The sequence below is a fragment of the Lutzomyia longipalpis genome, chromosome 3, assembly GCF_024334085.1.
Source record: "Lutzomyia longipalpis isolate SR_M1_2022 chromosome 3, ASM2433408v1".
Classification (NCBI taxonomy): Eukaryota; Metazoa; Arthropoda; class Insecta; order Diptera; family Psychodidae; genus Lutzomyia; species Lutzomyia longipalpis.
This window is the reverse complement of record NC_074709.1, coordinates 15,722,331-15,736,885: the sequence shown is the minus strand read 5'-3', so window position 1 is coordinate 15,736,885 and position 14,555 is coordinate 15,722,331. Positions and strand designations below refer to the sequence as shown.

Here is a 14,555-nt window from a genome sequence, read left to right as displayed (position 1 = left end):
CAATGATAGCCATGATAGCAGACCTAACAGACATGACAACATTCATCCCCTCCATATGGTTGCCTCTAAACGCCTCTGCTGTGTGAAAAGTGAGATTTAGAGCAACAGATTAAAATTCAAGCTACAACAACATACAACATCCTTTCATGATACAAGATAGTAGAGAAGAAACATTATACCTCTTTGATGTTTATTGCAATATGTAGGGGTAACTGGGGCAAAATGTTATATCGCAAGGTTCGGAAAATGGACTGAAAATGCATTTTCTCATTGAGATAGAAAGAAATCGTGTGAGACAAAGTTGTAGCCCGGAAAATTTCCTATAAGATAGTCGTCATTATAAAAATAAATTATTTTCTCAGTACATACCAAGGAAAATATACTTCTCAATTAAAATTAACAAATTGCCCCATGTTCCCCTACATAAATTACATAAAAAAAACATCTCCTTCCAACGCATAGAAAGCTCAATATTGCTAGAATGAATAAAAAGGGACCGTACAGTTGATAAAAAAAAAGATATTGAATATCGTGAAAGGAAAATTTTTATCAAATTAAACAAAAATGAGCTAATTTTCGTTAGACACTTTAAGAGTTTATCCAATTTTGGGTATAAAAATTCCTCATGACTTCACAAAAACTTTTTATTTTTATGAAAAAGAGTATTCAAAGGTAAGATATAATTTTGTCAATTTTTCTAGTTCAATTTCCCAGTCAATTCTTAATATGAAATGAGCATCCCTTTTGCGTTTTAAAAGCAAGCACAGTATTAACCTCCTGAAATGTCTTTGAGTGAGCTTCTGTCTGTCCCACTTTAAATTCATTGCCCATGAAAAAGACAGTCTAGTGGTTTTTACAGAGAGCTTTCATCACAACTCCAATTGCGATTTTAATGAGTCCCTGAGCTTTTGGACGTCCCATTTTCCCCAGTTTTCCATCTTAATTTCCATGTGAATTAACAGCACATAGAATCTCGCCACTTGTCTCTGCATGATTTCTTTACCCTTTGAAGCATATATTTTGGACTCTAAAATTGTGATGAAAATACATGGTGTGGGTGTGGTGAATGTAAAGTTGATAAGTAGACAAATTATGTTATTTATTATATGTATGTATATGTACATATGTACATTCGTGCCCGAGAGAATTACTTTGAAGTACCTATGTGTGTAAAATATTCTCCCGCAATTTCGTCACTTAAGGAGAATCATTAATTTTGAGATGTTCAAAATCGTATACTTTCCTTTAATCCAAATTATATATCTTAATATATAAAGCTGAAAAGTTTGTATGTTTGTGGCACATGAACATACATACATATATTGCATAACATATTGCACAAATAGAAGAAAATTTGTGAATTTATCCCACGAATTTATCTTTAATTGCTCCATTTGTAGCGATTTTTAGCAAAACGTCCTTTGAGTACTCGCTATTAACAATACAAATCCTTTATGGTTGTTCTACCACCTCCTCAATCACATGTATTAAAGGTAATTTAACGCGATGAAATGTACGTATGTGCGTAGAATCTTCTCAATGTCATTTATCTTCATTGCATGGCTAACCGCATGATAATCTCTTGGCTTATTACTCCCTGCAGGGAATATGTCAGGATTGTGGGAAAATTTCATATACATACCTCAAAAATCACATCGACACAGAAAATCTTCACAAGTTGGGAAGAGGCTGTGAAAAAGCACCCAAGAGAGAAAATTAAATGAGTCAATTGACAAAACTCTTGGGAAAAGTCGAATTTTCCGTACTATGAGTTGCTTATGAGAGGGAATTTTCAAATGGATGTGTTTTAAAGAGAAAATGTATTTGTGCATATTTTCATTTGAAATTATGCATGAATTTGTACTTTCAAGTCAGCTTTAATCTAAAGAACATAAAAGCTATTTAAATTCTTAATGAATATCACAATATTGTGTGTGTGCGTGTATGTGTGTGTGTGTGCGTGGAAGAGAAAATACAAAACCGTAAATAGCCTTATGAAAAGATTTTCTACTCTGTTAAAAACTCTTCTCGCCTCCCAAAGCACATCTGCTTGGTGGATAAAGACATGCCATCACGTTTTATTGTTTATGTTCCCTGTTGAAGAACTTTTTTTTTATTTTCGTCTCCCATCATTCCTCTTTTTAACACCTCCAACTCGCCCACACATGAACCTGATACTCTGTAAGTTATTTCTCTTCTATGTATAATTTCTCGCCCTCGTCGCATATCCCAGCCATAGCTAAAGCTAAAGGACACACAGATTTTCCGATAGCTTTGGCGACATGACGGTGCCAAAGGAAATTCTCACACAATTTTTCATTTGTAATATTTTTGGATAAAAAAATTTTGCACATTATTCGAAAAAGATGTCCTCAATAACTCGAAAAAAACATTACGTATACGGATTTATCAACAGAGTACCCGAAATTTTCCGACAAAATGATTGATTTTTCAGTTTACTCGAAGCAAAAGTTGCTTTTTGTATTTTTCAGCTAAAATTAGAACCATATACACCAAGAAAAGTATCCCCTAGTAGGGAAATTTCTCATGCAAATTCTGTGGCTTAAAAAAAGCACCTTTTCTTTCATTCCTCCTGTTTTTCTACACGCCCTTTTCCTCTGAAAGTTTTCTTCTAAAAAAAGATTAAGTATATTATGTAGGTATATCAAAAGAAAAGAGACTAATTGGCATGAATCAGTTGGAGGAGAAAACTCTGTTAAATCACTCAATATCTACTCTATGTGGAATATAAAAAAAGTAAAAGCTTGGAGGGAAAATGGTAAACAAAATTTAAAAAAAGTATCTTTTAATTTCTTTTTATATACAAATTGAAAGGACATCGGAGAAGGTGGACATTTTTCCATCTTTTTAGGAAGAAAATCAATTTACAGTCGTGGCTTGGCATAAGATAGTTTTGGATGTACTACTCTCGCGCATTGAACATAATGAGTGTGAAGTGTATATCCAAGATTATCTTATGCCAAAGGCACGAGTGTATTCCTTTACTCCTCATAATCGGCAGAGTGCGGAAAATAAAGATTGCAGAAATAGGGCTTAAATATCCATTTTAGTGGTTAATTTCGCATCCAACGAGCAGTTCTTTTTACTCATAATATTCTCAAGATATTTCCTTTTTGAGTATTACTTGCTTCTGGATGTCCTTTCTTTATATAAAAAAAACAAGAGCTCAGCAAATTTTGTTATGGCCCATTCATGAAAAAAAATTTCCCGGCATTTTCAAGTTAACATTTCTTATTTCTTTCTTTTTATCTCTATGAGTGAGATAGAGTGAAGCTTTCAAAAACGTTTGCCCAATTGTTAGCCGCAAGGAAAAGTGGAAAGAATTTTGCATTTTTTTGCCCTCGTGAACCTCATGAATCTTGTTTTCCCGAAAATGGAGAAGGTGGATTTTTCTTCATACTCCCATGCCTTTCTGTTTTGAGCCAGATGCCGAGGACACTTCCGTTCTTTTTTTTTTCCTACGCTGATTTATTCAAATTAGCAGCAATGCTCTTTCATCTGGCAGTAATTTGTAGACCTTGTTCTGTGATTTTTAGCTCTCAAAAGTCCTCATCAGACATTGTTCCGCTATAGCAATTCTTCGCAGGGTGTAATATACCTGTAATTATGTCAATTTACGGGATTTCACCTTCATTTACTAACCTTTCTTCTGCCTCGTCTTTTAGGTATGGAAAAAGATTTTGTAGCCCTACATTGTATAGTATTCATTAGAATGGACGCTTTTTCTAAGGTGTGGGTGGAGTGGTATGTTGGCTATGGAGCTTTTCAGCTTTGTACTCTACTATATGTTCTGTGTTCCGCCCTTCCGGCAACAGTCAGGGCAGCATTTTGCCCTTCTCACAGTGGGAGTGAAGACAATTGGAAAGCTCCAGTGCTTTTGATGCGAAATTCTCAAACTGAAGGACCAAGTTTCAACATGAATATCATTTCACAAGTTCGTTCGGCCTTCGTCTCATCTTACTTGTCACAGTGCTGATTTTACACAATTTCCATCTTGACACTATAAATGAGGAAAACCACCCACTCAACCACGTCAAAAAAATAAACGGTAGGAGAGATAAATTTTGAAACAACAACCATTTGAAACATTTTGTAAGATTTATCAGTCTAGAGATATCTGTCTTTAGGGGACACACTCTTCAAAACCAGAACTTAAATGTTATTTGATAGCATAAAGATGGTCACATATTACAAAAACATAAAATACTGAAAGTCGAATGTTATGTAGAATATTCTCAAGAAATCCTGAGTAAATTGAGATATTCATTTGAAAAATGTTCATTAAATGTAGAAATGCATTTAAACGTTCTTTTAATATCCTTTGTTTCTCTTAGTTTAGGTAACTATATTTCCACAAAAACTGATTCTAGAATTGTTTGTGTATCAAAATCTCTTTAAAATATTACTATTATATAAAATTAAAACCTGATGAAGAACCATACCTAAGTCGAAATATTTACATTTGTATTATTACTACACATTCAGCCCTCTTGTCAACTATATTTGTTTTAACAATCAAAGATAAATCCTCCAATTTTATTGCAAAGTGAATGATTTTTATTTGTCTTATCACAACGATTTTCCTGAATTGTCGTTTCTTGTCCCCTCTATGCTAAAATAAATAAGAATATAGCATTGAAAGAGAGAACATGCTTGACATGGTGCGTGTCATATTTCTATTGACGAATGACGTCATTTTTCCCACCCCTAAATGACGCCGAACTAAATTATACCTCATTTAATTCTATTCAATTTTTGAAATCAGAACCCAATTACGCAGTTTCCTCCATTTCTTAACACCTGTTTCCTTGTCAACGGAAAATTTTTCAGCATCATGAAAAAAATCCTTTTTTGAATGGAGAATTAAGAAGACATATTTCAGAAGCATTTTTATACTAACCGCGCATGATGCTGTGTAATGGAGACGTCCTGTTTTACGGTATACAGAAAAAAAAGTTCGTAGCATTTGTTCGTCTAATTTCGTGAAAGGTTTGTAACTCCAAAGCTTAAATATGGAAAAATTCATACCTCCTTGTTTGTAAATAAAAAAATGGGGTTAACCTCCCTGGGAGTTCAATCATATTTTACAAACCTGGAGATAAATTTTCCACAAATATAAATAAATAAAAATAAATAAATATATAAATTCCATATAAATTATATGGAAAGAATATAATATGGAAGAATATTATATGGAATTATAGATTTCTCCATATAGAAGCGTTGGAGTTCAGAACCTTTCATGAAATTTGACGAACAAATGTTACGAACTTTATTTTTCTGTGAGCTTCACGCATCTAAGGTTTTGCTCCCCCAAAAACTGCTTGATTGATTGCAAATACATAATAATGGGGCTGTGGTTGTATCAAAATACACATAACTGTGACATTCGTCGTACGCCGAAAATAGATCCTTGTCTGTTCCATCGATTTATGTTTAGCAAAATGCGTCATTGCTCTGTTGATGGTGATTATGTGCGACGACTATCCCCTTTCTCTCTAGCCACCAGGGGTGAGAGCTTTTCCAGTGATGATGGTCTGTGGTCAGGGTGGGCATTCTGTCTAACTCATCCGTCCAACGATTTTCACTCGACTTAATTATTGATTCACACACCGGGGTGTACAAATTTCAATAAACCCTATAATTAGGTTCATGCCTTTGTTTTATAATAAACCTAACACAGTGAATATTTATTTAATAATTGTACATCATATTTTAATATGATATACTTTAGTTAAGTTAGTAAATGTTTTCAAAATTCTCATTTATAAATAAAAATACTAATGCTTATTTCTTTAACAAGACTGCACCCATTTTACTACCTGACAAAGACAGAATTTTAATTTTATGGAAATTTAATTTATCACTTTAGAGATTTTTTAACAATTTCTGCGGACTTGCACTGTACTTTATTCCCTCACTACACACGCCATTTATCGATTTAAAAATATCCCTAAAGCGATGCAAAAAAATGTATTAATTTAAGTTTACACTTTTTTAATTTCTTCAAACTTTTAATATGGTGTCGTTTTCGTGATATCTTTGAGTATTTCTATAATAGCAATATGATTTTTTTTTAAACATTGAAAGTTCCTAAAACGTTTTTTTTTTTGTGTGTGAAAAATCTTTAAGAATCTGTAAAAAATAAAGACTTCAAAACCATTTTACTTGAAACATAAAATTTCCTGATTTTCAAATTTAAAAAATAGTAGTTTAAAATGATAATCCCTTTGACTCTTAATCTTATTAGACGACTGTCCAGAAGGGAAATGGTGTAAATGTAAATGAAAAAAAAATACTGAGCATAATCCTTAGTAGGGCTCCGAAAAATCGAACTTTTCGATGCTTCGAAGTGTTGAGAAAAAATCGAAGCACTGCAAAAGAACTGCTTCGTTTTTAAAATGCTTCGATTATTCGAATAATCGAATAAGCTTCGAAGCTTCGAGTAATTTTTAGATATTCGAAGCTTCGAAGCTTTTTGAAATATTCGAAGCTTCGAAGCATTTTAGGTATTCGAAGCGGATGGACGACTCGTTTTAAAAATGCACAATTGAGCTGTGCTTTTTTTGTGAATTTGCGTAGCTTGAAGAACTTTTCTTATAAAATTATCCTCAAGCGCGAAGCGTCTTTAATAAAAAAACAATGTCCTTAAGAAATTATTTTATTTTTAAAAATCTTTTTTTAAGGTGTCTTCAAGCGCGAAGCGCCTTTAATAAAAAACTGATATCCTTAAAAAATTTTTTTTAATCTTTTTTTTTTGGGTGTCTTCAAGTGCGAAGCGCCTTTAATAAAAAGTAATTTTCTTTTTGAAAAAAAAAGGAGTGAATGAATATGATTTTAAAGATTTTTTAATTACCAATGTTTTTTTTTTTTCGGAAAAAAAAATTTCTAAAAGAAGTTTCATGTTTGACTAAATTGTTAGTAGTTTTCGCGATTTAAGGACTTTCGAGCGCGCCATTTTGAATTTTTTAAGGGTCACAGGGAAAAATTCATTTTATATTTCTCAGGTACCTCCTACAGAAAACCGAATTTTCAGTCAAATAAAAAAATCATTGCGAGAGACAAAACATTTTTTTAAATAGCGAATGCACGTTTTTTCAGTAGAATCGGCCCAGTCGTTTTGTAGAAGTTTATTTGCCACAAACAGACATTCTTTTAGAGATTAAGTTTAGCTTATGTCTATCATTCAATAGGATTATAATGGGTTTTACAACAATGACCGTTAGAAGTCATTATGCTACCCTCATTATTAACTCAATTCAGGTAGATATTCTGCTTGTCTTGTTTTTGAAAGAAAGTTACAATAGAATATCCAAAAATCTATTCGACCACAATTAATAATATGTATGCTCCCATATTATACCTTCAAGTGCAATTTGCTCACACGTGATTGGGGGCTTATCTAGTACTTTACAAAACGAAATGAACACGAATAATTTCGAACAAAAAATTGTTTTTTTTTGCAATGCACAATTGAAAGTAATCTTAAAGCTGAAAAGTTTGTTTGTGGCACTTGAACCTGATAGGCCGATCTTTATTTTCCTCCAAAATTTGCGCGAAGCGCAATAAAGCCCCATGTTACTACATATGCATATAAAAAACTAGTCAACTCAAGCCCCCAATCACATGTGAGCAAATTGCACTTGAAGGTATAATATGGGAGCATATCTACCTGAATTGAGTTAATAATGAGGGTAGCATAATGACTTCTAACGGTCATTGTTGTAAAACCCGTTATATCCTATTTAATGGTAGACATAGGCTAAATTTAATCTCTAAAAGAATGTCTGTTTGTGGCAAATAAACTTCTACAAAACGACTGGGCCGATTCTACTGAAAAAACGTGCATTCGCTATTTAAAAAAATGTTTTGTCTCTCGCAATGATTTTTTTATTTGACTGAAAATTCGGTTTTCTGTAGGAGGTACCTGAGAAATATAAAATGAATTTTTCCCTGTGACCCTTAAAAAATTCAAAATGGCGCGCTCGAAAGTCCTTAAATCGCGAAAACTACTAACAATTTAGTCAAACATGAAACTTCGTTTAAAAATTTTTTTTTCCGAAAAAAAAAACATTGGTAATTAAAAAATTTTTGAAATCATATTCAGTCACTCCTTTTTTTTTCAAAAAGAAAATTACTTTTTATTAAAGGCGCTTGGCACTTGAAGACACCATTAAAAAAAAATATTTAAAAATAAAATAATTTCTTAAGGACATTGTTTTTTATTAAAGACGCTTCGCGCTTGAGGATAATTTTATAAGAAAAGTTCTTCAAGCTACGCAAATTCACAAAAAAAGCACAGCTCAATTGTGCATTTTTAAAACGAATCGTCCATCCGCTTCGAATACCTAAAATGCTTCGAAGCTTCGAATATTTCAAAAAGCTTCGAAGCTTCGAATATCTAAAAATTACTCGAAGCTTCGAAGCTTATTCGATTATTCGAATAATCGAAGCATTTTAAAAACGAAGCAGTTCTTTTGCAGTGCTTCGAATACGCTTCGATGCTTCGAATCACCGAAGCTTCGATGTTCAGATCGAAAGTCCGAGCCCTAATCCTTAGATCCTTAGTAGATATCCTTTCTGTTCTGACTATTTACTTAAATGAGGAGTTTCCCCGGGGTTGTATAATTAATATTTAAATAAATTTTCTGTTTGAGTCAATTTCTACTTTTCCACCTTGTCTTCCATACAGACATCTACCGAATAATGCTGAGCGACAAGAAGTATGGACTATCCGTTAATATCATGGCAACAAGAGTGATGCCGTCTCTTCTACCACAAACCGTCAATCCTTCCCTCAATTTGGAGCAGTTTACTATATTGCTGGAGGTATATGACGAGAACTTGTTGATGCATTTATAACAAGTGATGCAATGGAAATGTGTGTCTTTTTTGTGTGAGCCAGGTGCTACAGGAGATGCTGGATCACATTGACCGACAACAGAGGAATAAACTCAAGTTAGATAATCTGTCGATTCCATCACCAGAACGCCATCGACCATTGCGGCATCAATTCTCATCGGACAATATGCATGTGCCACCCTTTAACATCCCCAATCTGCGCATCGACCAACGAAAAACCTCAAGTGCCGAGGACATGGCACGGAAGAATTCAACAGGTATGCCTGCCTATCCTCCATTATATGTATGTACACATAGTGCATACAATATACTAGTAAACCCGAGCCCCCAAACACATGTGAGAAAATTTCATTTAAAGCTGTAATTAGGGAGCGTAATTACTGGATACCATAACTGGTTAGCGTAAGTGCTGGGGTGAATAATTAAAGTAACCTTAGTATATTCATTAAAAAAGAATCCGTTATCTATGTAGACATTCAAATTTGTTTGGGATGACCGCGATTAGAGTCGCTTCCAATCCACTGCAGCTAAAGACCAATTCGTGCTCATCCAGAGTTTGAGCCCGATCTGACGACTTTGCATTTTAGGTGGTATACAGAAGCTGTGCTATTCTTTTCTTCGAAAGAATCACAGCTAAAAAAGCTTATTGTGGAACTATCTAGACACTAAGGAAATTCAAATTTCACGAAAATATATCGATTTTTTTTTTGATTTATGAGAATAGTGAAATGTAGAAATAAAAAATATCCTAATGCATAGTTTAAAATAAAAAGCATTAGAACCCATTATCTGAGTCAGCAACAGGTAAAAAATGTGTAAAATCGATTTTTATGTAGAGGCGCTATTACGGGGAAAGGCGAGGAATCTCACATAAAGCTTACTACTCATATTACAGCAGTCATCTGGGAGGACTTAATTTGCCACAAAAAGACAAATAGACCGACTTCCTTGTATATATAAACATATGTATATAAAAAGGTCTATACACCGTACATTCATACAGTACCCCTCCCACACGTCCACCCAGCCTGGTACCTCATGTTGATTTTCCGCCACAAACTCGACGTTCTTATTGCCACAGAGTGAACATTTTACAGATCATAGATGAATTCATGTATGTATGTTATGAGACTTGTAGGGAGATAATTTGGATATTATGATAGATATATACATAAATGTTTTCCTCTGAGCGCCTACATTTCAAATTTTACCAGCATTCTCATGAGGATGCTATTTATTTCTCCTCCCTTTCTTTCTTCACCTTTCTCAAACCAAAAAGATAGGTATAATTTACTTGGAAATCAGTGTGCACTGCACTCCACACAATATGTACCTAAATTACAAGATGCATTGTAGACGCCAACTTCTCTTTAAACCACCCTCTTTTTTAAGAATACCATTTTACGCTCTTGATTAAGTAAAGCAGTGAAATCTCCTTCAAATGTCTCCGTGGGTAAGATCAGTTTTACGAGTTTACACCCTTCCTTAGCTGACGTAAAACATTCTAATCTCTATCTATTAATATGACTTTTTACTCACTTAAAATTTCCAGCATCACATTTTTTTTGAAGTGTGTAAGATTTACAGCTATTTCGCTTGAAATTCGGTAAGAGGCACACACGAGCTAATCCCCTGGAAATATTTTATATATTTATTAATTTGAAATCCTCTTTCGTGGCGTTTGAGTTGTAAAAAATGGTATCGTAAAATGTCTGGAAACCATGTGATATGAAAATTTTTGGTACCTACATAAAATTCATGCAACAGAAGAGACATTTCCTCGATGGTGCACTCCCACAAGGCACTGTAAGAACGCGAACTTTTTCTAAGAATCTTAGATTGAAAAATTTGTAATGTTACATTCTTTTGAGTTGTTGAAAAATAAACTAGAAATTTTTAAATGGTATAGAGGTAGTAGGTATTGTAAAATAGATGTAGAAAATTTAAGAATCCCAACTGGTATCTTTTCCGTCCTTACTTATCCATTATTTCTTGATGGATTGCCATGGAAGATGGCTGATAGTAATATTGAATTAAATTCGAAACATGTCACAGATGAGACTTTTCATGGTGGATTCTTGTCACTTGTGTACCAAAGGAGGTATCAAGAATCCGCGAATATGGGTGTGAGGGTGCGAAATAGCATTCGCGGAATTACCACCTTGTTGTGTGTCGTGTTCTTGGGTGTTATTGCCACTAAAAAGTACACTTTCGGGAATGGGGGAGAAGAAGACGGTGTGCACATCCCACAACCCTGTGTGCTACAGCAACAGATTGTCACAGTGTGTGCGGATGGGATGTGGGTGACTCTTGAATTGAAATATGTTTACCCAGAACAAAATGAAATTTAAGATGTTGCCTCGGCGCACTAGAGGAAGGGTGAGAAAGAGCACCGAGGAAACAGTGAGCAGCTCATGTTTATCTCTCTGTATGAAAATTTTATCTCTTATGTGAATTGAATTCCTTGCTTATTCGACAATCTCATGTTTTCAGCAGGGCCTTCCCACTTTGCATCAAGCTCTCCTTGCACACAGTTACTCAGTTACAAGGGATGTGGGGGATGTGATTTTAATCCATGACGCAGTGGAATGAACTTCCAAAAGAAGCAAATACATTTACAATTGTGTTAAGATTTTCGTGGCCTCTCCAGGTTTGTCTTTCTTCACCGTGAAGAAAAATTTTATAAGAACTCCCAAGAAAAGAAAATGAACTTTTTTTGTTAGACAATAGGGAGTGGGGAATGGGGTTCACCTTATCACAATGAAAAACTAATTTTGACGCCTTCACCTGGGCTTTTGTTCCACAAATTTCGTCCCTTTTAGTTTCAATCAATTACCTCAATTGTCCCCAACCCCAAAAACTCTCTCGTCCAAAGAGCAATTGCATGAAACATTTGGCCAAGCCAATAAATTGAACATCCCATGAGTGTCTTCTCTAGAGGAATATGTAATTTGAGTAGGAGCTTCATGTAAATTCCAAAAAGGAGAGGGTTTCCACATCGTGTTGAAATTATAATTGGTCATTCAGAAGCCCAAGTAATTGATGTGCTGAGCTTTCTCATGTTTAGATTAGGAAGGTGAGTCTGACCCTGAATGGAAAGATTAAAGAGTAAGTTAAGTTATCCTAAACCTTAAAATTGCTATATAAAGAGACACATAGAGCTTTTTACTAAAAGAATCTGTATGTAATGAATTTAACCTCTACAGTCTACAACATACATAAGTTCATGAATTGAAATTAAATATAACCCCTCCCTTTCCAAATACGAAATAAATAAATGTTTTAGACTAATTGAAAAATCTGATAGCAATATATAAAGTGTTAGTAAAATGGAAGGGGAACGTGGCCCAATTCCGACCTCCAAAGGTTCACGCAGAATGAGAAAAAAATGGTATAAATAATAAAAAGCAATATTCTTAAATTTGGTACCATTTTGAAGCCCATTTAATGCTCTTTTAACTCATATTACTTTATACATTTTAAGTTTTATCAGTTTTAAGTAATAGCGGATTGAAAAAGGTCTTAGGAGGTCCGAATTGGGCAACGTTCCCCTACATATTTTAGCTGTGATTCTTTCGAAGAAAAGAATAGCACAGCTTCTGTGTCCACTCTAAAACTCAAGGTCGTCGGATCGGGCTCAAACTTGGTATGAGCACGAATTAGGGTCCCCACATTCCAAAAAACGTATGCGCCGAAAAACTTTTCCGGCCGTCCGTCCGGCCGTCCGTCCGGCCGTCCGTCCGGCCGTCCGTCCGTCCGTCCGTCCGGCCGTCCGGCCGTAGTTTGAAGCTCAATTACAAGAGAACGGTAATAGATAGAGACTTGCGGTCACCGGCAAAGTTCAATTATCGACTGGAAGTCGTCCAACTATGATATCAAATTCGACCCCCCACTCCTGCATCCGCCATTTTGAATTTTTTTCAATTTTGTTTTCGCTATATCTCAGCCTCTATTATAGCTAGAGGTCTGAAATTTTAATATGTTGTAGGGGCCCTTAAGACCTTTTCAACGATACCTCATTTCCAAAAATCGGACAAGCGGTTTAGCAAATATAGACTTTTATCGAAAGTCGGCCATAACTCCTAAACCGGTTGACCGATTTTAACCAAACCGGTTTTGAATGAAAGATCTCAAAAAGGTCTACAATTATCTATACATAGGAAGTTTCAAACGTTACCGCTAGAGGGCCTACAATCAAAAACCAAAGTTTCGATGAGTTTTCGACCAGTTTTCGATTAATATCTCAAAAACTGGACGATAGATTTCGATTAAATTTTAGTATGTTATAGGTGATAGGTACACCTTTTAATAAAAAAAAAATTAAAAAAATTTATGTCGCGGTTTCAGAGATATAGACCAAAACAGGTTTCCATATGTACCGATTGTTGTAATATTGCCTTATATCGGCTTAACGGTACTTGATAGAGGCTTTTCAATTGAAGTTTCATTAGGTATAGTGGGTATGACCTATCAGATTTTACTAATTTCAAAATTCAAAATGGCTGCCTTCTGCCTTTTTGCTACATCAACAATTACTTTCACCTATTCACATATATTTTAAACAAACTAATTGGCGCCCCGCGAAGCGGGGCGCCTTTTTTATACATAAAAAATATAAAAATATAAAAATATATAAACCTATAAATATACATATATAAGTACAATGATGGTCCAGCAGAGTAAAGGGAATGTACTGGTAAGTTTCACTTACGGGCTGTGATTCTTCCTTCAGATGACAGTCAAAGTGTGGTGAAGTACAATGATGGTCCAGCAGAGTAAAGGGAATGTACTGGTAAGTTTCACTTACGGGCTGTGATTCTTCCTTCAGATGACAGTCCAAGTGTGGTGAAAATTGAGGTGGATAAATTTTTAGGAATGGCTTTGTCACGCATCGAATCACAGCCAACGCGTGTAAATTCTGGGGAAAGGCTTACTAATGCGCGTTGGCTGTGATTCGTTGCGTGACAAAGCCATTCCTAAAAATTTATCCACCTCAATTTTCACCACACTTGGACTGTCATCTGAAGGAAGAATCACAGCCCGTAAGTGAAACTTACCAGTACATTCCCTTTACTCTGCTGGACCATCATTGTACTTCACCACACTTTGACTTTTAATAAGTCTTATAACCAAATAAATAATTTTTTTCTCTTACATCTTCGTTGAAATGTTGCAAGACATGATTTACTCACACTTTTCTAAGAGTTGATAGACCCAACTTGCTAATTACGATTCCTATATTAAAAACAAACCTATATAGCTTTGAAAGAGTGTGATTCCTATCCTATTTGTTTGCAGAAGAAAATGCAACAGCCGTTAATGGATATTATTTATCATTTGTCAACTTCATTTGAGATTAAGTTTTTTTCTGGCCTCGGAAATTGATAAATAAGATCAAAGCTCAAATGAACTTACAAATAGATACTTTCACCAATGAAATTTCTCTTCCCCCATTTAACCCGTTTTTCTTGAAGATTTTTGTCATATACATGTCAAAAGAGAGTAAGTTATTTTAGCAATAGACTAAAGAAACAAAGCGTGATTTACAACGGTCGAAAAATTTACTCTCCATTCTCACCTTGTTCTTGTGCCAAAAAATCTAACACGCAGAATTGTAACAAAACGTGCTGCCTGAAAAGATGTTACTTCATTCAATATTTCTTATAATAATT

General features: G+C 34.6%; 1 protein-coding gene across 9 annotated transcripts in view; it reads left to right on the top strand.

The window, feature by feature from the left end:
* Nucleotides 1-14,555, top strand: part of LOC129793348 (SCY1-like protein 2) — a 78,373-nt gene that overhangs the window by 40,309 nt on the left and 23,509 nt on the right. For all 9 annotated transcript variants that reach the window (XM_055833270.1, XM_055833272.1, XM_055833271.1 and 6 more), the window contains exons 13-14: nucleotides 8,714-8,850; nucleotides 8,927-9,140. In XM_055833270.1, coding sequence (XP_055689245.1) covers nucleotides 8,714-8,850; nucleotides 8,927-9,140 — 351 coding nt within the window. The remainder of the gene's footprint in view (nucleotides 1-8,713; nucleotides 8,851-8,926; nucleotides 9,141-14,555) is intronic.